Source organism: Haliotis rufescens, unplaced genomic scaffold (genome assembly GCF_023055435.1).
Source record: "Haliotis rufescens isolate VD_foot unplaced genomic scaffold, xgHalRufe1.0.p SCAF_28, whole genome shotgun sequence".
In the NCBI taxonomy this organism is placed as follows: domain Eukaryota; kingdom Metazoa; phylum Mollusca; class Gastropoda; order Lepetellida; family Haliotidae; genus Haliotis; species Haliotis rufescens.
This window is the reverse complement of record NW_025963979.1, coordinates 2,758,105-2,779,807: the sequence shown is the minus strand read 5'-3', so window position 1 is coordinate 2,779,807 and position 21,703 is coordinate 2,758,105. Positions and strand designations below refer to the sequence as shown.

Here is a 21,703-nt window from a genome sequence, read left to right as displayed (position 1 = left end):
ATTCTTCCTACGATTCTCTTCCCGTGTATATTCTGAAAATGCAGATCTCGAGCCAATGTACTCAATGAATAGACGAATGGCTTTGTTTACATTTCCAACAAGTGCAGTTTTTTCAGCGTTCGTTTTCACACCTCATTTATTTTGCTTCATTACATCTAGACAATTTGTATTTGTGACAAAGACCATTTGGCATTTGATTCTAAATGTATGAGGAATTCAAGGATGTAGGTATTGCAGCTGAAATATACGTGATGATTCTAAAATGTATGAGGAATTCAAGGATGTAGGTATCGCAGCTGGAATATACGTGATGGTATTTGCGTCTCATTACCGGTGTACGTTAATTACCAAAATCACAATCACCATAGCAGCGACAGAACGTTCGATGTTGACGCCTCACAACCGAGTAAGTACGAGGTGTTAAAGAGTATGCATGTTTTTTTCTAAATAAAACAATAGGTTTACAATATCGATAAATACTATGTGTGTGTCTATTTCCGGGATTTTATCGAGTATTTGCATCTTGGAAATTTTCATTCGGGCCCCTCAAGCTAACGCTTTCGGGTCTCGAGATGAATTTCCAAGATGCAAATACTCGATAAAATCCCGGAAATAGACACACACATAGTATTTATCTTCTAAATACTCTTTTTTTTCAGTTTTCAAATTTTGAATTGAGAACTTTGATAGTTTCAAAGCCAAGTCTGGAATGTAAGGGGCTAATGTTGACTTCATCTTTATACTTTTTATGCAATCATACATCAATTCAGGAAAATTTAAATTGTTTTGTTTGTGTTTTCTTACTGAAATGTCATGATGTAGAGTTGGGAAAAATAATTTGCTGTGTAACATTACTATCAATTTCTTCAAAATGAGAGGATTTGGTAGGTACCACAATTTATCCTGCTAATTCACATGGACGGTTTAGAAATCCTAGTGTAGTCTTATCATGGACAGGGGATTTGGCCAGGGTCCATGATAATGTCACATGTACATGAGCTTTTGGACTCACTTCAGTTTTGATTAAATGAATAAAAAATATGATATATGAATTAGGGATGTCATGATTAACCAATACGTTGATCATGTTGATGCATCAATAGGTTTCTCAAACAATTTGATATGCAATACTCACTTGCCTGTATCGATACACATTTTAATCCCCTATCATTTCATACATGGATCTTATCATTCATGTTTAATTCCTTTAATTTTGGGTGCATATCTAAGGTATTTTGCGAACAGGGAATTTGCTGTTTTGTTTAATGATAGAAAATACTTATGTTGACACTCCAGTTGTATCTGAAATAAAGTAGTGATTAAAATGAGACATTTTTATTTCAAATATGAGAGCAGATGTTCAGGAAGTGTCAAGCCTGTCTGTCGTATCATGACATGCCTGATATACATAGATATGCTTTACTTTGTTGGTGTATTCGCAAGGACAGGGGATGAGAACACATGTTGCGTTGTGGCTTTGTTCCCAAGTGTAGCACTATACAGTTTTAACATTCCTGTCATATTTTGAAAAAATGGCAATTTCAATTTTGTTCTCATCATTCCAACCCAATATATTGACATACAAAATATATAAGTTGTCTAGTTTAATTTTGATGTATATTTCAGCCGTTGAAAGGTTTTGAGATAATAGATCAGTACACAAACTAATGAGAACGAAAGCCAAATGAGAAAACAAAATATATTAAATTAGATCATATTAAACATGCTGAGCTCGACAGCAAGCCAAATGTGCATGACTTTGTGGGTATATTATATACTACAACAGACTGTACAACTGATGCTGGTAGCATGTTCCAGCAGCTAGCACATGTACATTATTCACATTTTCAGATTATGGATTTATATCTTACTAGTACAAGTGAACATGGTGAATGTCAGTTGTTGTAGCTCTAACTGTGGTGACTATTTATTCATGTTGTGATGTGCTGGCACAGCTGTTGCCAGCCTACACAATGCACAGGCAGGACAGACACATGCGTGTATGTATGTCACTACGGTCTGTGTGCCGATGGATGCAGCCAACTCAGGAAAATTGCCTGAGTGTTTGAGATAATTATACAGGTTGTGTGGCTGTGATAGTCTGGGTGGGCCACTAAGCAAGGGTCATACACTGGCATCATTTATGTCTGTGATAGCTTGATAGGCAACATACTGGAGTAGGAGCTACTGCAGGAGCTGACAACTTCAAACTATGAGTGGACATGATGATCCAGACTTTCAGTACGCTCAGCTTTCCACCACAGATCCAGATGAGTTCTTTGGTGACCAAAACAAACATGTGCCTCTACCCTGGGAGGATTTCATGTGAGTACATTGGGTCAACAGTCACAGGTCACAGGTTTGTAGGAATAACAGCAAGTTGTTGCCGGAAATTGATCCTTCATAATAACATGGCATACTTGAAACAGATCCCACTGTGCACTAATCATGCTAATAGTCATCATAGTGATATGATGTTTTTAGTAGGTTCATGTGGATGAAGTAGGGAAATAACTTGTTGAGGAGTGATTCAGTTTTCTTAGCCCTAAATGGCAAAAGTTTGCTGGAGTTGTGTCACTATATGAGACAACACATACCACATGTTGCAGCTGCTTACCTCCTGCCACTGAAAGTGACACTGGCATGACATGTCCCGGGCTATAATCATGGTAGGCACTGTACTAAATACTTCACACCAAATCATTGTTTTGTCAGCTCTTGAACAAGTCAAACGTGTCAAAAATACTTGTTTTGATCATGTTAGAATGATTATTAGGATCACCAAAAGCAATAAATGCCTCCATTTGACATTGAAAGACTACACTGTGTCCTTGACTATAGTTACTATGCGCTGAATGACTGATTTTTAGCACTTGGCATGCTCCGGGAATGTTCTAGCTATATTTTCAAGACTAATGAAGCATGTTTTACAAAAGGGGTTTGTTGACCATGCACTTGCCATGGTTGCTACAGGGAGGTGCTCCACTACCATGAGTGTGACCTGGCATGTGTTGTGCATGTTGTTTTAATCCTTCGACTGCTGTGCATATTCAAACCTTAAGTACCCCCACCTGTACAGTTTTATTTTTGCTAAAACCTGTATTGTACAAATTTGAATTGTATCTGCTAAATGTATCTATATTTACAATGTTGTGCTGTTCCTTTTGCAACCAACCCTAAAAAGTATCATATCATTGAAAATTTCGGTCCATTCGTTTCAGAACTTGTTGAACCATATACAGAATGACTACGATGTATCATGCATTTATCTTTTCAATAAACAAATAAAACTACAACTGGAATTTTACTTCTAAAAATATAGTGTTTGTCATACTTTGACGATGAAAAATCCCTCAAATTTAGATAATTTGGCATCATTGTAAAGCATGTGATTCTTTCAATGGGAATGTGTGGGGTATGGACATAATGGCTGTTGCAGTGTACTTAATAACAGATGGTCACTTATGGAGTTAAAATCACTTCTTGCCATTTGTTATTCGTTTGAAAATGTTTCGTTATAAACAGTAAATTTCTCATTTAACTCATCAATAGAGATTTTCGTTTTGCAAAGCGCCATTTTTGTTACTTGACCAGCAGCATTTCATTTCATTGCATTTCATTTCCAACAGCAGTCGCCTAGTTTTCCAGAATATATTTTGTTAAAGCTGATTTTGTACACAATCATATCTAAATGTATGGTAAAGAATTTTCGTAACCTCAAATATTTTTTTATACTTTTGTTTATATTGTTAAAGGGGCACTGATCTAACGCAATTCCCCGGGACTGGTTGTTGCCTTTGTTATTGTTTTTTCCCAGTGAGTACCCGGATGTATAGCAGAAATCTAGACTAGTTCGCGACCTCTGATGCGCCATTCGTAAGCGCATTAGTCACTTTTATGGGTAGTAATAAGGGCGTATGGTCACATTGATCAACAAAATGAAATACAGTTTTCGAGATAATAAGGAAATGTAGGTATCTTTGTGAGTAGCATCGGTAATGGTGACGAAGTTTTGATAAGTCACTAGCTTGGTAATTTTGCGATTTTCGTTTACACTATTTTGACTTGCAACACAAAGTATATATTTCACCTGAGCATATGCTTTTTTAAAGTGTGTATATTTTGTTACTGTCAAATGTGTAACAAATTTATTAAACGTCTAAATATTCAGTTATTTTACAAAGTGACTGAAAAACATTTCCATCTGTATTATTATGATAACGAATTCCAAACATTTTGATGTTTAATGTCATCACCAAGAGACTGAAAATGTTACGTTGAAAAGTACATTTCTATGTTGTTTGGCTTCTAATCCAACATAATAATCTGTTGTGATGTTGTTAGGCCCTTTTGGTTGTCTTAATCAATTTTAGTCAATCTGAAGAATTTCCCAACCAAGACGTAGAGGAACAAGAACGAATCTGTTCAATGCTACAGCCAATGAAGGAAAACAAAATGCAGATATCATAATTACAACCTACCAAATTTATGTGTATAAGTTTTAGGCAGCTTCCTTGTTCGAGGAATGTGTCCGTGAATATCCACACAAAGGAACAATATCCCACTCGTCTGCAGCTGTACAAAGAAACTTATTCGATGTCACGTGTCTCAGTAACAATCAAATATTTTAAAAGATATATATCGTTTCGGGATATTATAACCCGTGTTCGTTTCTCAACTGATCGCTTGGATTGTTTCAGGTGTTTTACATAGGTGTCAAGTCTCAATGGTCGGCTGAGAAAGCCCACGTGACAACTATTTTCATAGCGATCACGGTTCCTAAAAATTCCATTGAGTGATAGATAACAATGATCAATCAATCAACGTATTATCAGTTAACCCTTTGAACAAAGTATGTTGTTTTTACATCGGCACTTCGCGCCATGATATGAGTGTATTCCCTTTGTTTTAGTAAACCTAGACATGTAAACACTCACTCTTGACATATCCACTGTGCAAGATAACAGTGATTAATCAATCAACGTATTTTCTGTTAATCCTTTGATGACTAGGAACGATCCGTTGATTTACAAAAAAAAGTAAATCAAGTGATCATTCATCTCTTGCTGGGCTGCCACGTGCATATTACATAACACACATTTCACCTTACTTCAAACCTGGATTTAGATTGAATAATTACCCCAGACACAATAAATGCCAAATGGCAACCTTTGTCAGGTAATATAAGTGGTGCTACCACTAATTGTACCTGTAATAAATTCATTAACTGAGCATCAAGTGAATGACGACAAATACACAAGTGTAGGGTTATACGAGAAAACGTGGATGACAACAAAGGAGTAGTAATCGTATTATCGACGCAAGCCGAAATCCGAAAATGCTTTCACTGCATGGATACTGTTTTTAGTATTAAACTATAACCATCTGGGGTATTTCCAAATGACGACGTCCGATGAGCTCCCTTGTTCTTTTTGTCTGTTTGTTTAGGCTGAAGAAATGAATTAACATGCGCCCTTTGTCGAAATCTTTATAGATCACAGTTAACCAACCAGTGTTCAAAAATGCGTAAAACAAATATTGCCTCCAGCCTCCAAGTTTATTTAGCTGTCCTTCCAGACGGTACCCCAGTCTCTGGTCACGCTCAGTTGCGTTGCGTATCATCCGGGTACTCACGGGGGAAAAACAATAACAAAGGCAACAACCAGTCCGTTAGATCAGTGCCCCTTTAAGATTGAAAAATAAAACCATGAAACTACTTTTTAAGTTTATTAAGGACAGGATGAATATGGCAGGGTATAGTGTTTATTGAGGACAGGATGGATATGGCAGGGTATAGTGTTTATTAAGGACAGGATAGATATGGCAGGGTATAGTGTTATTAAGGACAGGATAGATATGGCAGGGTATAGTGTTTATTAAGGACAGGATAGATATGGCAGGGTATAGTGTTATTAAGGACAGGATGGATCTGGCAGGGTATAGTGTTTATTAAGGACAGGATAGATATGGCAGGGTATAGTGTTTATTAAAGACAGGATGGATCTGGCAGGGTATAGTGTTTATAAAGGGCATGATGGATATGGCAGGGTAAAGTTTTTATTAAGGCCATGATGGATATGGCTGGGCATAGTGTTTATCAAGGACAGGATGGATATGGCAGGGTATAGTGTTTTTTAAGGGCATGATGGATATGGCAGGGTATAGTGTTTTTTAAGGGCATGATGGATATGGTAGGGTATCATGTTTATTAAGGCCATGATGGCTCTCGCAGGGTATAGTGTTTATTAAGGCCATGATGGATATGGCAGGGTATAGTGTTTATTTAGGCCATGATGGATCTGGCAGGGTATAGTGTTTATTAAAGACAGGATGGATATGGCCGGGTATAGTGTTTATAAAGGGCATGATGGATATGGCAGGGTATCATGTTTATTAAGGCCATGATAGATATGGCAGGGTATAGTGTTTATTAAGGCCAGGATGGATCTGACAGGGTATAGTGTTTATGAAGGACAGGATGGATCTGGCAGGGTATAGTGTTTATTAAGGACATGATGGATATGGCAGGGTATAGTGTTTATTCATCTCACATTGACATGATCTGGCAGGGTATCATGTTTATTAAGGCCATAATGGATCTGGCAGGGTATAGTGTTTATTAAGGACAGGATGGATCTGGCAGGGTATAGCGTTTATTAAGGACAGGATCGATATGGCAGGGTATAGTGTTTATTAAGGGCATGATGGATATGGCAGGGTATCATGTTTATTAAGGACAGGATGGATCTGACAGGGTGTTTATGAAGGCCATGATGGATCTGGCAGGGTATAGTGTTTATTAAGGACAGGATGGATATGGCAGGGTATAGTGTTTATTAAGGACAGGATGGATATGGCCGGGTAAAGTGTTTATTAAGGACAGGATGGAGCTGGCAGGGTATAGTGTTTATTAAGAGCATGATGGATATGGCAGGGTGTAGTGTTTATTAAGGCCATGATGGATATGGCTTGGTATAGTGTTTATTAAGGCCATGATGGATCTGGCAGGGTACAGTGTTTATTAAAGACAGGATGGATATGGCAGGTATAGTGTTTATTCATCTCACATGGACATGATCTGGCAGGGTATCATGTTTATTAAGGCCATAATGGATCTGGCAGGGTATCATGTTTATTAAGCCCATGATGGCTCTCGCAGGGTACAGTGTTTATTAAGGCCATGAATGATATGGCAGGGTATAGTGTTTATTAAGGCCATGATGGATCTGGCAGGGTATAGTGTTTATTAAAGACAGGATGGATATGGCAGGGTATAGTGTTTATTAAGGGCATGATGGATATGGCAGGGTATCATGTTTATTAAGGCCATGATGGATATGGCAGGGTATAGTGTTTATTAAGGACAGGATGGATCTGGCAGGGTATAGCGTTTATTAAGGACAGGATGGATTTGGCAGGTATAGTGTTTATTCATCTCACATGGACATGATCTGGCAGGGTATCATGTTTATTAAGGCCATAATGGATCAGGCAGGGTATAGTGATTATTCATCTCACATTGACAAGATCTGGCAGGTATAGTGTTTATTCATCTCACATTGACATGATCTAGCAGGTATAGTGTTTATTCATCTCACATTGACATGATCTGGCAGGTATAGTGTTTATTCATTTCACATGGACATGATCTGGCAGGGTATAGTGTTTATTCATCTCACATGAACATGATCTGGCAGGTATAGTGTTTATTCATCTCACATGGACATGATCTGGCAGGGTATCATGTTTATTAAGGCCATGATGGATATGGCAGGGTATAGTGTTTATTAAGGACATGATGGATCTGGCAGGGTATAGTGTTTATTAAAGACAGGATGGATATGGCAGGGTATAGTGTTTATTAAGGGCATGATGTATATGGCAGGGTATCATGTTTATTAAGGCCATGATGGATATGGCAGAGTATAGTGTTTATTAAGGACAGGATGGATCTGGCAGGGTATAGCGTTTATTAAGGACAGGATGGATCTGGCAGGTATAGTGTTTATTCATCTCACATGGACATGATCTGGCAGGGTATAGTGTTTATTAAGGCCATAATGGATCTGGCAGGGTATAGTGATTATTCATCTCACATTGACAAGATCTGGCAGGTATAGTGTTTATTCATCTCACATTGACATGATCTAGCAGGTATAGTGTTTATTCATCTCACATTGACATGATCTGGCAGGTATAGTGTTTATTCATCTCACATGGACATGATCTGGCAGGGTATAGTGTTTATTCATCTCACATGAACATGATCTGGCAGGTATAGTGTTTATTCATCTCACATGGACATGATCTGGCAGGGTATCGTGTTTATTAAGGCCATAATGGATCTGGCAGGGTATAATGTTTATTAAGACCATGATGGATATGGCAGGGTATAGTGTTTATTAAGGCCATGATGGATCTGGCAGGGTATAGTGTTTATTAAGGCCATGATGGATATGGCAGGGTATAGTGTTTACTAAGGCCATGATGGATATGGCAGGGTATAGTGTTTATTAAGATCATGATGGATTTGGCAGGGTATAGTGTTTATTAAGGACAGGATGGATATGGCATAGTATAGTGTTTAATAAGGACAGGATGGATATGGCAGGGTATAGTGTTTACTAAGGCCATGATGGATATGGCAGGGTATAGTGTTTAATAAGGACAGGATGGATATGGCAGGGTATGGCGTTTAATAAGGACATGATGGATCTGGCAGTGTATAGTGTTTATGAAGGACAGGATGGATCTGGCAGGGTATAGTGTTTATGAAGGACAGGATGGATCTGGCAGGGTATAGCGTTTATTAAGGACAGGATGGATCTGGCAGGGTATAGTGTTTATTAAGAGCATGATGGATGTGGCAGGGTGTAGTGTTTATTAAGGCCATGATGGATATGGCTGGTCAAAGTGTTTATCAAGGACAGGATGGATATGGCAGGGTATAGTGTTTATAAAGGGCATGATGGATCTGGCAGGGTATAGTGTTTATTAAGGACAGGATGGATCTGGCAGGGTATAGTGTTTTTTAAGGGCATGATGGATATGGCAGGGTATAGTGTTTACTAAGGCCATGATGGATATGGCAGGGTATAGTGTTTATTCATCTCACATGGACATGATCTGGCAGGTATAGTGTTTATTCATCTCACATGGACATGATCTGGCAGGTATAGTGTTTATTCATCTCACATGGACATGATCTGGCAGGTATAGTGTTTATTCATCTCACATGGACATGATCTGGCAGGTATAGTGTTTATTCATCTCACATGGACATGATCTGGCAGGTTTAGTGTTTATTCATCTCACATTGACATGATCTGGCAGGTATAGTGTTTATTCATCTCACATGGACATGATCTGGCAGGTATAGTGTTTATTCATCTCACATGGACATGATCTGGCAGTTATAGTGTTTATTCATCTCACATGGACATGGTCTGGCAGGTATAGTGTTTATTCATCTCACATGGACATGATCTGGCAGGTATAGTGTTTATTCATCTCACATGGACATGATCTGGCAGGTATAGTGTTTATTCATCAGAGTCTGTTGGTATTTCATTCAGCCTTTTGGATGAAAGCAGCACAAGAGTGCCAGGATCTGTTGGTCACTTGTTTGAATCCAAGATTTAATGTGGTCTTTGGTTTGTCAGTAACCTGTGCTTATGGGTTCACAATTATCAAGTAAGTCCAAAACATTATGCCTGGCAATGGTTGGTAACAAGATTATTTCTTATCCTGACAAACAAATAGTAATTTCCTTCTAGATTTCAATCCTTGAACAGAACCCAAGATGTGCCTCTTTCTTATGAAAAGTTTAACAGTACTCCAGATGTGAGTACTGTACTGGTCATTATTAGAACTGACTAGTACCAAGCCAATAAGTTCCGCATTGCTCCTTTGAGAAGTATTTAGAAGTTTGAGTACTATTAAGGGTAAGTCTTATGGAAATGATAGAGAACAACTTCTTTATTACAATTAGGAGTGTTGTTTTGTGTAGGTTTTAACACTGCTTGATAACCGTGTTAGAACCTACACTGAAAACGTCTCTCCTGGTTATAATAAAGTTGTCCATCCATATATCTCACCCTTACTTACCGTATTGCTTGTTTTGTAGAATTGACAAGTACTGGTAACAAGCAGAAAACCTGCGTATTTGAAGCAGTCTAAGTAGAAAGTAAGCAATTTAACTTCTCCATTGCATCAGTCATGATGAATATCATCCAGACTTTCCAAAGCAATTAATTGCGATACACGTCGGAACATTAAAATTTTAAAACAGACGTATCCCTTGTCATTAAAATACGACCAATATCAGCTTTGTTTCATGCTTGACAATCTTATGTATACAATTTGAACAGCCTCACTAGCAAGCTTTCACTGGCAGCCAATCACAACCATATTAATAGTGGATTTGATGGGAAGAATTGCTCAAGCAAAACAAATGGTTGGTTTTTGACTGTAAGAATGAGTACATGCATTATAGTACCTCAACCAGGCTACCACTTGCTACTTGACTTGAGAATGAAATAGGTTTTGCATGTCAGTTGAGATTCGTTACTGTTCTGGATAATGTTTTGTGTTAAAATAACATGTTACAATATTATATAACAGTTACCTTAGCAGTCTATATCAATCTGTTATCTGCATATATAATAACAAATATTAGACACTACCATTTAATTAGATTCACAACTGCATAGAGAGTAGATAAATACCTAAAACATGATTTAATTAGCAGGGTTAGAGAAACAAGATATTATTTTTTAGATTAAAAATAAAATTTAGGAAGAGAATTTATGGATGTCAACTTTATTATGACATATGAAAACATGTTTCGCAATATATACTTACTCCTTCATCAGGTGAATGAATGAATGCTTACTTACTTACTTACTTTCTTTGGAGATTTAACGTGCGCTTTCCGACTGATGCGTATTTCGCACACGGGCCCGGCCAGGCCATTTAATGTGTTTCCGAAAGGGGCGAAAGTGGTCTGTGCAACCCAAGAGGGGGGTTTTAGGGGTTGCTTATATAGAATTTGGGAATTTTGAGATTTGGAATAGATGCCGATGGGATTGGGGAGGAGAACTAAGGGAGCTGGGTATGGTGGATGTTTGTTTGTTTATGTGATTTTGATTTGGTAGGTTATTGTGTTTTTAGATGCGTTTTATTAGTTCCGTTTTTATTAAGAATACGCCTAAGGCCTTGAAGTTTTCTAGTTTATTTTGTGGGTTTAGTATTGCTTCTAGAGTTAGAGCCTTGTTTAGATTGAGGGTGGTTTGTAATGCGGTTCGATGTGCTAGGTAGTGTGTGCAGTGGATGAGTGCGTGTTCTGGGGTTTCTGGTTGTTTGCAGTGTGGGCAGTTACCTGTAGTGTGTTTTTTAATTTTTTTTAGGTGGTTATTTAGGTTGGTGTGTCCTGTTTGGAGTTTAGTGATTACTTTGTCGATTTTTTTGGATGGATGGAGAATTTTTGGTTTGGTTAGTGGTTTGCTGAGCACTTTTTTGATTTGGCTATTTGAGTTTAGATATAGGTTATACCATTTTTTTGTGATTTTTTGCTTGTTTACACTTTTAATTTCTGATTTTGAGATGGGTAAGTTTAAGCTTATTTCTGGGATTTTGAGGGATAGTTTAGCTGCTTTATCGGCATTTTCATTACCGTATATTCCTACGTGGGCGGGTATCCACAAGAAGGTTATTTGTTTGCCTGCCTTAGTTAGGTCGTTGGAGCTTTAAAGTATTTGATTTATTAATTTAGGTCGGTTTTTGGTATTTTTGTTTTGGAGGGCTTGCAGTCCACTTAGGGAGTCGGTAAGTATTAGGATTTTTTTGTGTTTTTTGGATTCTTGATTATGGAGGGCTTGAGGCCATGCCCATTAGTTCTGCCGTGAATATTGATTGGTTGTTTGGGAGTCGGAAGGATTGAGTGGTTTTAGTTGGTTGTGTGGTATGGACTCCGAAACCTGTGTGTTTGGAGGTCGGATCTGAGGATCCGTCCGTGTAAATGTGACACCAATTTGGCCAATTTTCGTGTATGTATGCTAGTGTGGTAGTTTTAGCTATGTTTGGGTCGGTTTGTTTATTTATTTGGCTAGCTAGTGTTGTGTCTATTTTGGGTATTTTAAGTTTAGGGGTGAAGATATTTGATTGTTTGCAGTTTTGTTTAAGATTTTTAATTTGGTGTTCATTTAGGTAGTTTGTTATTCTTTGGGATATTGGGGTAAGTAAGGGGTGTTTACGAGCTAGAGCTTGGTTTTTGGGGCTGATGTTTTGGTTTATTAAGTTTTCGATGAGAGGGTTTGATTGGGACGCGGCCCAGAAATTTAAGCTTAGCTGTTCCCTGCGTAGACTTAGTGGCATTTCTCCTGTTAAGGCCTGAAGTGAGGTGTAGGAGGTGCCATGTTGGGTGCGTGTAATTAGTTTGAGAGCCTGATATTGTATTGAGTCAAGTTTTTTAGATAGAGAGTTGTTTAGGGTGTTGTATATGGCGCAGCCGTAGTCTAGTTTTGATCTAATTAGTGATATGTAGAGAGAGAGGAGGGTATCTTTGGATGCTCCCCAGTTAGAGCCAGTTAGGCATCTTAGGGTGTTTAGGTCTTTACTGCATTTAGTTGTTAGGTTTTGGATGTGAGCATCCCAGGTGAGATGTTCATCGAAAATAAGTCCTAAGAATTTGGTTTGTTTTTGAAATTTAATTGTTTGATTGTTTAGCTGGAGGATTGGGGAGGCGGGTTTCATGTTTTTATGTTTGAATACTATTCCTGTTGTTTTTTCTGAGTTAAGGGAGAAGCCCCATTTGTCAGCCCATTGTTGTATTTTTTAAGAGATTTTTGGAGTAAATTTTGGACCATGTTCATGCTTTTAGTGCGGATCCAGATGGCTCCATCATCCGCGAATTTTGATGTGTTTACTTTAGGGGATAGGCCCTCGAATAGATCGTTTATCATTATATTAAAGAGGGTGGGGCTGAGGATACTGCCCTGTGGAGTACCATTTTCTAGGGGACATTGGTCCGATAGAGTTTGGTCTATACCCACGGTTATTTTACGATTGTTTAGGAAGTCCTGGATGTAGTTTATTATCTGACCTTTGAGTCCTATTTTTTTAAGTTTTTGTATTAGCCCATCGTGCCATACCATGTCGAAAGCTTTAGAGAAGTCTAAAAAGATGCCTGTGGTATATTGTTTATTTAGTTGTCCTGTCTTAATATCTTGTTCTAGTCGGGCGAGGTTATCTAGGGTTGATCGGCCAGGAGTGAAACCGCTTTGATCTGGGTTTATGATGTTATTTTGGGTTAAGTAATGTTGTAATCTATTTTTAGCCATTGATTCCATTACTTTACATAAGTCTGAAGTATTGGTCTATATGAGTTAGCTTGATTAGCTGGTTTATTAGGTTTAGGGATTGGTATGACTAGGGCCTGTTTCCAGGGAGTAGGAACCTGCCTGTTTAGGTAGATGAGATTGTATAGTTTGAGTAGTGCCTGGAGTAGTTTTAGGGGGAGTTTTTTAATTATTTGGTAAGAAGTTAGGTCTAATCCTGGGGCTGTGCCTTTTTTCCTGTTTTGGATTACGTAGAGGAGCTCCTCCATTGTGTAGCGAAAGCGCGAAGCGGGGGATATAGTATTCACGACCGTCCGTCCGTACGTCCCACCTGTTTGTTGCCGCGATATCTCAAGAACTAAACACTGAATTGTCTTCATATTTTGAACTATGGTGTATATACAGACTCCGCAGACACCAGTTGGTTTTGGTGACCTTGACCCCATTTTCAAGGTCACAGCAGGTAAATCTGCTTTTGGAGTTGGAAAACGGTGTTGCCGCGATATCTCAAGAAGTAATCGCTGGATTGTCTTCATATTTGGAACTATGGTGTATATACAGACACCGCAGACACCAGTCGGTTTTGGTGACCTTGACCCCATTTTCAAGGTCACAGCAGGTAAATCTGCTTTTGGAGTTGGAAAACGGTGTTGCCGCGATATCTCAAGAAGTAATCGCTGGATTGTCTTCATATTTGGAACTATGGTGTATATACAGACACCGCAGACACCAGTCGGTTTTGGTGACCTTGACCCCATTTTCAAGGTCACAGCAGGCAAATCTGCTTTTTGAGTTTGAAAACGGTGTTGCCGCGATATCTCAAGAACTAAACACTGGATTGTTTTCATATTTGGAACTATGGTGTATATACAGACTCCGCAGACACCAGTCGGTTTTGGTGACCTTGACCCCATTTTCAAGGTCACAGCAGGTAAATCTGCTTTTGGAGTTGGAAAACGGTGTTGCCGCGATATCTCAAGAAGTAATCGCTGGATTGTCTTCATATTTGGTACTATGGTGTATATACAGGCGGGGGACATTTCGTCACTTCTGTGACAAATACTTGTTTCTAGATTGTTATTGTTTGGTTCTTTTGTGGGTTTGTTTTCTGTTTTAAGTTTATCTTGGAATATTTTACTGAAGTTGGTGTTACGGCCGAAAAGTGGTTGGCGAGATTATTTGCTTTTTGGGCGGGGTTGGTTGAGTTGTCAATGTTAGGGTTTTTTTTGTGTCGTTTTAAGCCTCTGATGGCGTGGATTTTGTGCCAGACCATTCTGGCATCTGTACGGTTATTTATACCTTCGCAGAATTTTTTCCAGTCTCTACTTTTGGCAATTTGGACTAGTTTTTGAACCTGGTGGTTTAGATCGTGGGCTATGTTTAAATACTTGTAGTCGCGTTTTGCTTTATTGAAGGCTGATTTACGTTTTCGTCTAGTCTGTTCTATTTCCTCATTCCACCATGGTACCGTCGGTTTGCCTGTCTTAGATGTTTTGAAGGGGATGGAGGTTTTGGCTGCGTTTATTATATTGTCTGTTAGGTTTTTACAATAGGTTTCTGGATCATTATTTTCTATTTCGTTTAAGTTAGCTTCGTTGCAGATATCTTGGAATTGGTCCAAGTTAGCTTTATTGTAATGGAATTTTGGTTCTTGGTTTTCTGTTTGGATTGGTACGTTTGTATTTCCTATGGTTATGTTTATTGGGAAGTGGTCACTACCTAGCGGGACGTCGTGCACTTCCCATTGAGTACTTTGGGCTAGATCTGCGGTGCATATGGTTAGGTCGATAGCCGACATTTTTTGGTTTATCTTATCGTACCTCGTGGGTTGGTTGCTATTAAGGAGTACTAGGTCGTTTGTTTCTATCCATTCGGAGATTAATTTGCCATGATTATCTATTTTATCATCTATGCTCCATGTGGGATGGTGAGCGTTAAAGTCTCCTAGGAATATAGTAGATTTATCGCTTATTTGGAGTAGTTTGTTTAGATCCTCAGGTTGGACTTTTTGTTCCGCCCAGTGGTAAATATTTATGATGTTTATGTTTCGGTTATTTAATGTGATTTTAATGCCGTTGGCTTCTAGGTTTGGCGTGTCTATTTTTATTTCTTCGTAATTTATATCTTCCCTGATAAATATGATTAGTCCTCCTGCGGCTCTTCTTGTTTTCGGTTTAGCTCTGTCAGTTCTATCTGAGTTGTAGTTAGGTAGTGTGAATTTGGATTTTTTTGAGAATTTGGTTTCCTGTATACAAGCAATGTGAGGGCCTTTATTTAGTTTAAATTTAGTTTTTAGTTCATGGCCGTGGGAGGTGAGTCCGTTGGCGTTCCGCTGAAAAATATTTAGTCCTTCGAATATTGGGTTCGGGTGATTGGTGATTTAGTTTTTAGTTTTTATTTTATTCTGTGAGTTCTTTTAGATGGAGGTTAAAGAGGAAGAAGGGAAGATCGGTTAATTTTAGATTGAAAGCTACTTTGTAGAAGGATTTCATGCTAGCTTTTGGTGAGTTTTGACTATGCATGTATGCTAGGAGTAAGGTGAGGTTATTTAAGTTTTGGGTGTTGGCTGGTTGGGGAGTTTGGTTTGTTTTAGTTGGAGTAGTGTCTATTGTTTCCTCAGTAGTGGAGAAATCTTCGTCATCGGTTAGATTAGGTTTAGCTGATTGAGTTTCCATGGGGGAGGCATGTGATGTGGAGGATTGTGAAGGTGTTTGTGGGATGGGAGTAGCTGATGATTTCTTAGTGTTTGTGTTTTGTTGTTGTGCTTGCTTGTTGGAGAGTGTTGTTACCATATGGGCTGTAGGGTGCTTGGATGAGGGTCGTGTTGTGGTGGTCATTTTGAGGTTTGTTTTGCATGCGGGGGTTGATGTTTTGGCTATGTGAGATGTGGGAGGGTTCGTGGTTGGTTGAGTGGCTGCTTGTGTGTGTGAGGTGGGTGCGGTTTCTCGGTAGGGGCCCCAGACAGAGCTGTCGGTTATGGGTGTGGTGTTTGTTTGTGGGATGGTGTTTGGGTGTGGTGTAGGGAGGAGTGGTTTAGATGCAGGTGTAGCAAATTTTCGTGTTTGGATTTTAGCCGTGTCTATGTTTATGTGTTTGTTGGCCTGCTGGGTGAGTGTGTGTCTGTATGGGCATTGGTTTGAGAGTAAAGTGTGTTGGGTGGATTTGCAGTGGATGCACCAGGGTGTGCATGTGCCTGGGCAGTCTGTTTGTGCGCATTTTTTACATTTAGTTTTACGGTATGTGCATTGGGAGGCAGTGTGGTTGAGGCACTTTGTACATTGCTTAACCTGCTTTATATAGGGTTTGACTTCTAAGTTGGTGTGGGCTCCGAAGGATATGTGTTTGGGGGCTTCAGGGAATTTAGCGGTCTTTTTGAAGTTGATTATGACAATGGAGGTTGGGACCGTTTTTCCGTTTCTAGTTGAGGTTATTCTACGCGTGCTGGTGATTAGGGGTTGAGGGTTTTGGTCTTGGTTTATGTTAGCTTCTAGAGAGTATAATTGTAAGTCCTCAGTTGTTTCCCTTGGGTTAACCCTAATTACGCCTTGTGTATATTGTTGCCAATTAGGTGTTTGTTTGATTACTGTGACGTGGAATATTTGAGTTATTTTATTTGCTGCGTTGTAAGATTCTCGGTTAGGGAAGATTATCTGGTATCCTTTGTTAGCTTTTTTAATATTGTTGTAATTTATTTTTTCTCTTTTAAACCAAAGTCCTATTCTATCTGACGAAAGTTCTAGTGAGAGAGTGGTGCCTGAGCCTGCTGAGAAGAAGTAGAGGGCGAAGGTGGTGAGGAAGGCGGCCGGGGAGGGTGTGGGCGATGGAGGTGGAGTGGATGTGTCGAGTTTGCGTTTTTGGTGTTTTGAGGTGGCGAGTTAGCTGGTTTGGTGGGGGTGGTGTGTGTCGTGTTTTCGCCATACTCGGTCGGGACGATGTTTTCGAGTGACCTCCCGGAAGTGTTGTGCGCTTCCGCAGGCGTGGGTGAGTAAGGAGCTGGAATGTCTGCGAGTGTGGCGTTGTGGGTGTCAGTCATGTTGTTTGGGTGTTGTGTTGGAGAGTTGGAGAGCGTGTGTTGTGGTGAGTGGTGGTGGAGTGGGAGTGGTGTTTTGGGGAGGTGAGTTGGTTTGTTGTTTTTACTTGGTGAGTTGTGTTTAGGAGGCGGGGGAATTTGCGGTGGTTATTTGTTGTTGGTTTTAGTAGGAGGGTTTGGGAAATGGATTAATTATTAAAGATTTGTTTTGTTGCTGGAAGGCTGGGATTAGGTGAGACAAGTGGAAAGCGGGGGTTAGGAGATATTTAGTCGAAGGAGTGGAGGTATGTGAGTGGTGGGCGTGGGTGGTGAGTAGGAAAGAGCGTGCGTTGTGTTAAGGAGAAGGGGGGATTAGGTGTTTTTTTGTTTTTAGGAGTTGGGTCAAAGGGTGTGTTTGAGTGGTGGGCGTGGGTAGTGAGTAGAAATGAGTGCGAGCTGTGTTAGGGAGATGGGGTAGGATAAGGTGTTGGTTATTCATAAGAGTTGAGTGTTGTTGTTTTTAAGGATTTAGGAACTGTGATTAATTCGGTGAGAGTGATGTAGGTGAATAAGGATGAAAGGATAACGTGATAATTACCGATGATGGAGTTTCCTTGGCTGGCTATCAGGCAATGCTCTGTGCTGGCTTGGGAAGTGTTGCTCGCTTGGCCAAGACTCGATTATTTACAGACCGCTGTCCTATAGCTGGAATATTGATATAGCTAGGTGATTAGCAATAGACAGTGGAAGCCAACACTTTACAGTAATTAGCGCTGATAGTTGCTAGTTATGGACAACTGGAAGCCAGGACTTAAAGGGGCACTGATCTAAAGCAATTCAGCAGAAATGTAAGCTAGTTCGCGACCTGTGCTGTGCAATTAGTAAGCACATGTGTCATTTCCATTGATAGTATAAGGGCGTATGGTCACATTGATCAACAAAATGAAATACAGTTTAGGAAATAATAAGGAAATATAGGTATCTTTGTGGGTAGCATCGGTAATGGTGACAAAGTTTTGATAAGTTACTTGCTTCGCAATTGTGCGATTTTTGTTTACACTATTTTGACTTGCAACACAAAGTAAATATTTCACCAGAGCATTGCTTATTTTATTGTGTTTATATTTTTTTAGTCAAAATGTGCAAAATTTTCACTTAGGAAATTTATTGAATGCCTAAATATTCGGTTATTTTACAAATTGATTGAAAAATGTGTCCGTCTGAATTACTATAATAACGAATTCCAATCATTTTAATGTTTAATATCATCACCAAGTGACTGAAAATGTTTGGATTAAAAGTACATTTCTATATTGTTTTGCTTCTAATCTTAGCATGATTAATCTATTGTGATGTTTTTAAGCCCTTTTGACCGTCTTAATCATTTTTAGTGAATCTGTTAAATAAATGGACAGATTTTTCAGTCAATTTGTAAAATGCCTGAAATATTTAGACATTTTATAAATTGCCTGAGTGAATCACATTTTACACATTGACTGTAACATATACACGTTTACAAAGGAAAAGATTTGTGAAAACAACATCTATCGCACCTCGAAGAACTTCCCAACCAAGATGGAGAGGAACAAGAATGATTCTGTTCAATGCTCCCGCAAACGAATGACAACAAAATGCACATATCATAATTACAACCTACCAAAGTTATATGTATAATTTTAGGCAGCTACCTTGTTCGAGGAATGTATCCTTTAGTAAACCTACACATCGCAGCATCAGAATTATACTGTTCTATCGACTGAATTGGGTCAAATTGAGTTATTGGTACTGTTGGAAAGCGCAGGTTCTGATCTTTCCGGCTGTGCTAAAATTGTTCTCATTTGATCAATAGTAAAGCCACAATTCACAGAATTATTTTGTTCTATCAAGAGCATGACACTTAAATTTAGTCTTAAAGTGTACCATGTTTCCTGACCAATCACATTCTTACTATATACCATGTGATCAGTTTTTCCTTTGATGTCATGGCAGAGCATATGGGGTCATCTTTATCCACTTTAATTATGTATGTATCAAGTTCAAAGCAAAACAATTTTTAGTTTTTATGAAAGTGTATATTGTCAAAATCATGTGTGTAAAGTTTAGTCTCTATACGTTGACTAATTCTTGGACTAAAATCAAATTTAAGTTTATTTCAAAGATAGAACACTATAATACTAAGATAAAAGTATCCTTATAAATTGATGTGAATGTATCACTGAGATTATAATGGTGTATGAAGAACATAGAACATTATAAAACAAAACGAATGTGATAAAGTATCCAACATTGTCTTTAATTCTTTCTTGCATTGACAGATATTAAGAAATGAACCTGATTGATCTATCAACAGTTGTTTTAATAGAAATTTTTAAGTTCATTGCTTTGGAAGAACTACTTCAGTCAACTAACAGGGTCTGTTGGAGCTTCATTATATCATTGCAAATACAAGCATACTGTGGAGAAACTTAAATTTGTGAACCACTTAAACTTTTCAAGTGAGCAGTTTGAGACTGTTGCTTCACTCACACAAATTTAAGACGTTAGATGTTGGATATTCGAATTTCAATTCACATCAGCCCTAGATTCTGCACTCCTACACTCACTACCAAAGGCAACTAATGTCACAAGGTTGTTTCTAGCAATATCGAATATTTCATCACTCAAGTTCTTGAAAGACCTAAAATGTTTGCAGCTTTTAGATGTATCAAATTGCATCAGCCTGACTGAAGAGGAATTTGCTGTTATTAGACAATGTGGTAGTTTGGATCAACTGTATGTATCCTTCAACAATCTTTCATCTACCGGGGTGACAGATATTGCAGAAGAAATAGCAAGGAATAGGAATGAAATAGCAAGTGCCTTAATTGCAATTTTGGAGAGGTTTGTGCAAGATCATCCTGAAATAAAGCACCTGGTGTTGTCAGCGTCCCCCAAAATCGAAATTCCATCATGTGCACAGCCCTAAAGGAGTTTCTTGCAAGGTCTGAAATCCAAAGCATCAAGCAAAAGTTCTGTGAACAGATATGCGTTTGCACCTTTCAGTCTATCAGTGCTCAAAGAAGCACCTTCCTTGAGCAAAGATAAGATCAAAGACCTCAGATCTATGCTCAAATGTTTGCCTCAAGATGATAAGGCGTATATGCTTACGGTCTGTCAAGGTCAATAAACTATCTCTTTGCTCCAAGTGAAGTACAGTTTGTACTCAGGTTCAAGTGATCGATCTCCAACTTCACAAAGGTTAACATTGATCATAGATTATTTGTGCTGAAAACAAGATGATTTGTTCTGTAGCAATTGGACACATGGTTTGAGCACATACCATTTTGTTCTTAAACACTATCTGGATTAAATTAAAGTTATTGCTGAAGTTTATGTTACCGTGTGGCTGAAAGATTTGTATTTTACTAAGGGAATGAGTTCTAAAAGTTGTTCAACTATTTTGTATGAAAAGGTTATCAGACTTTACTTTGATATGTTAGGAACATGAGTTTAAGAAAAGATTTGTTGTTGCAAATCCAAATGAGATGCTTGTCAACACAGATTAATCTGTAATATTAAAAAAATTGAATATTTACTTTGATGATGTGACTTACCGAATGGGCAATGGAGTTTTCTATACAAATTTAGATAGAACACTTAAATAATCAGACAAAATCCAAATCATTGTGGTGAACTGTTCTATCTCTTCATTTTATCAATTTTGAAGCCATTTGGGACATATTTTGTCACCATTGTGTCGTTTCTACTAAATAATTAAAGAATAACACACATTTGGCACCATGTTACATGTCACACAGTATGGAGTGCTTTGATGGGAACACCACAAACTTTCAAACTTGATTTCCCGCAAAGTAGGAAAAAGTGAGTTGGAACAAAATAATTCTGAGGCAGCGACACTTACTTACCACTGAGCAAGATAACAGTGATTAATCAATCAACATATTTTCTGTTGATCCTCTGATGGCTAGGACATAAATGGAGGAATGATCCGTTGATGACATAAAAGTAAATCAACTGATCGTTCATCTCTTCCTGGGCTGCCACATGTATATTACATACACAAGTGTATGGTTATACCAGAAAACATGGATGACAACAAGGGAGTAGTAATTGTATTATCCAAGCAATCCGAAAATCCAAAAATGCTTTCACTGCAGGGATCCTTTTTTTTTTATCAAACTGTATCATCAATACCGTCCAAATAACGACATCTGATGATCTTCCATCGTTCTTTTTGTCTGTTTGTTTAGGCTGAAGAAATTAATTAACATGCACCCTTTGTCAAAATCTTCATAGATCATGGTTAACCAATCAGTGTTCAAAAATGCGTAAACAAATATTGCATCCAAGTTTATTT

The 21,703-nt window shown here is 38.5% G+C and overlaps 1 protein-coding gene across 5 annotated transcripts in view; it reads left to right on the top strand.

The window, feature by feature from the left end:
- Window positions 1-21,703, top strand: part of LOC124123056 (PRKCA-binding protein-like) — a 79,386-nt gene that overhangs the window by 18,164 nt on the left and 39,519 nt on the right. Inside the window, exon 2 of one of the 5 annotated variants that reach the window (XM_046486291.2) lies at window positions 10,127-10,186. The exons of 1 other annotated variant lie outside the window; for it this stretch is intronic. Coding sequence is in view for 3 of the 4 variants with exons in the window: in XM_048402658.1 (XP_048258615.1) it covers window positions 2,213-2,325 (113 nt within the window). In the remaining variant the exon portion in view is untranslated. Of the gene's footprint in view, window positions 1-1,993; window positions 2,326-10,126; window positions 10,187-21,703 lie in introns of those variants that run through there. 3 more of the 5 variants (XM_048402658.1, XM_046486288.2, XM_046486289.2) reach the window with 3 other exon arrangements.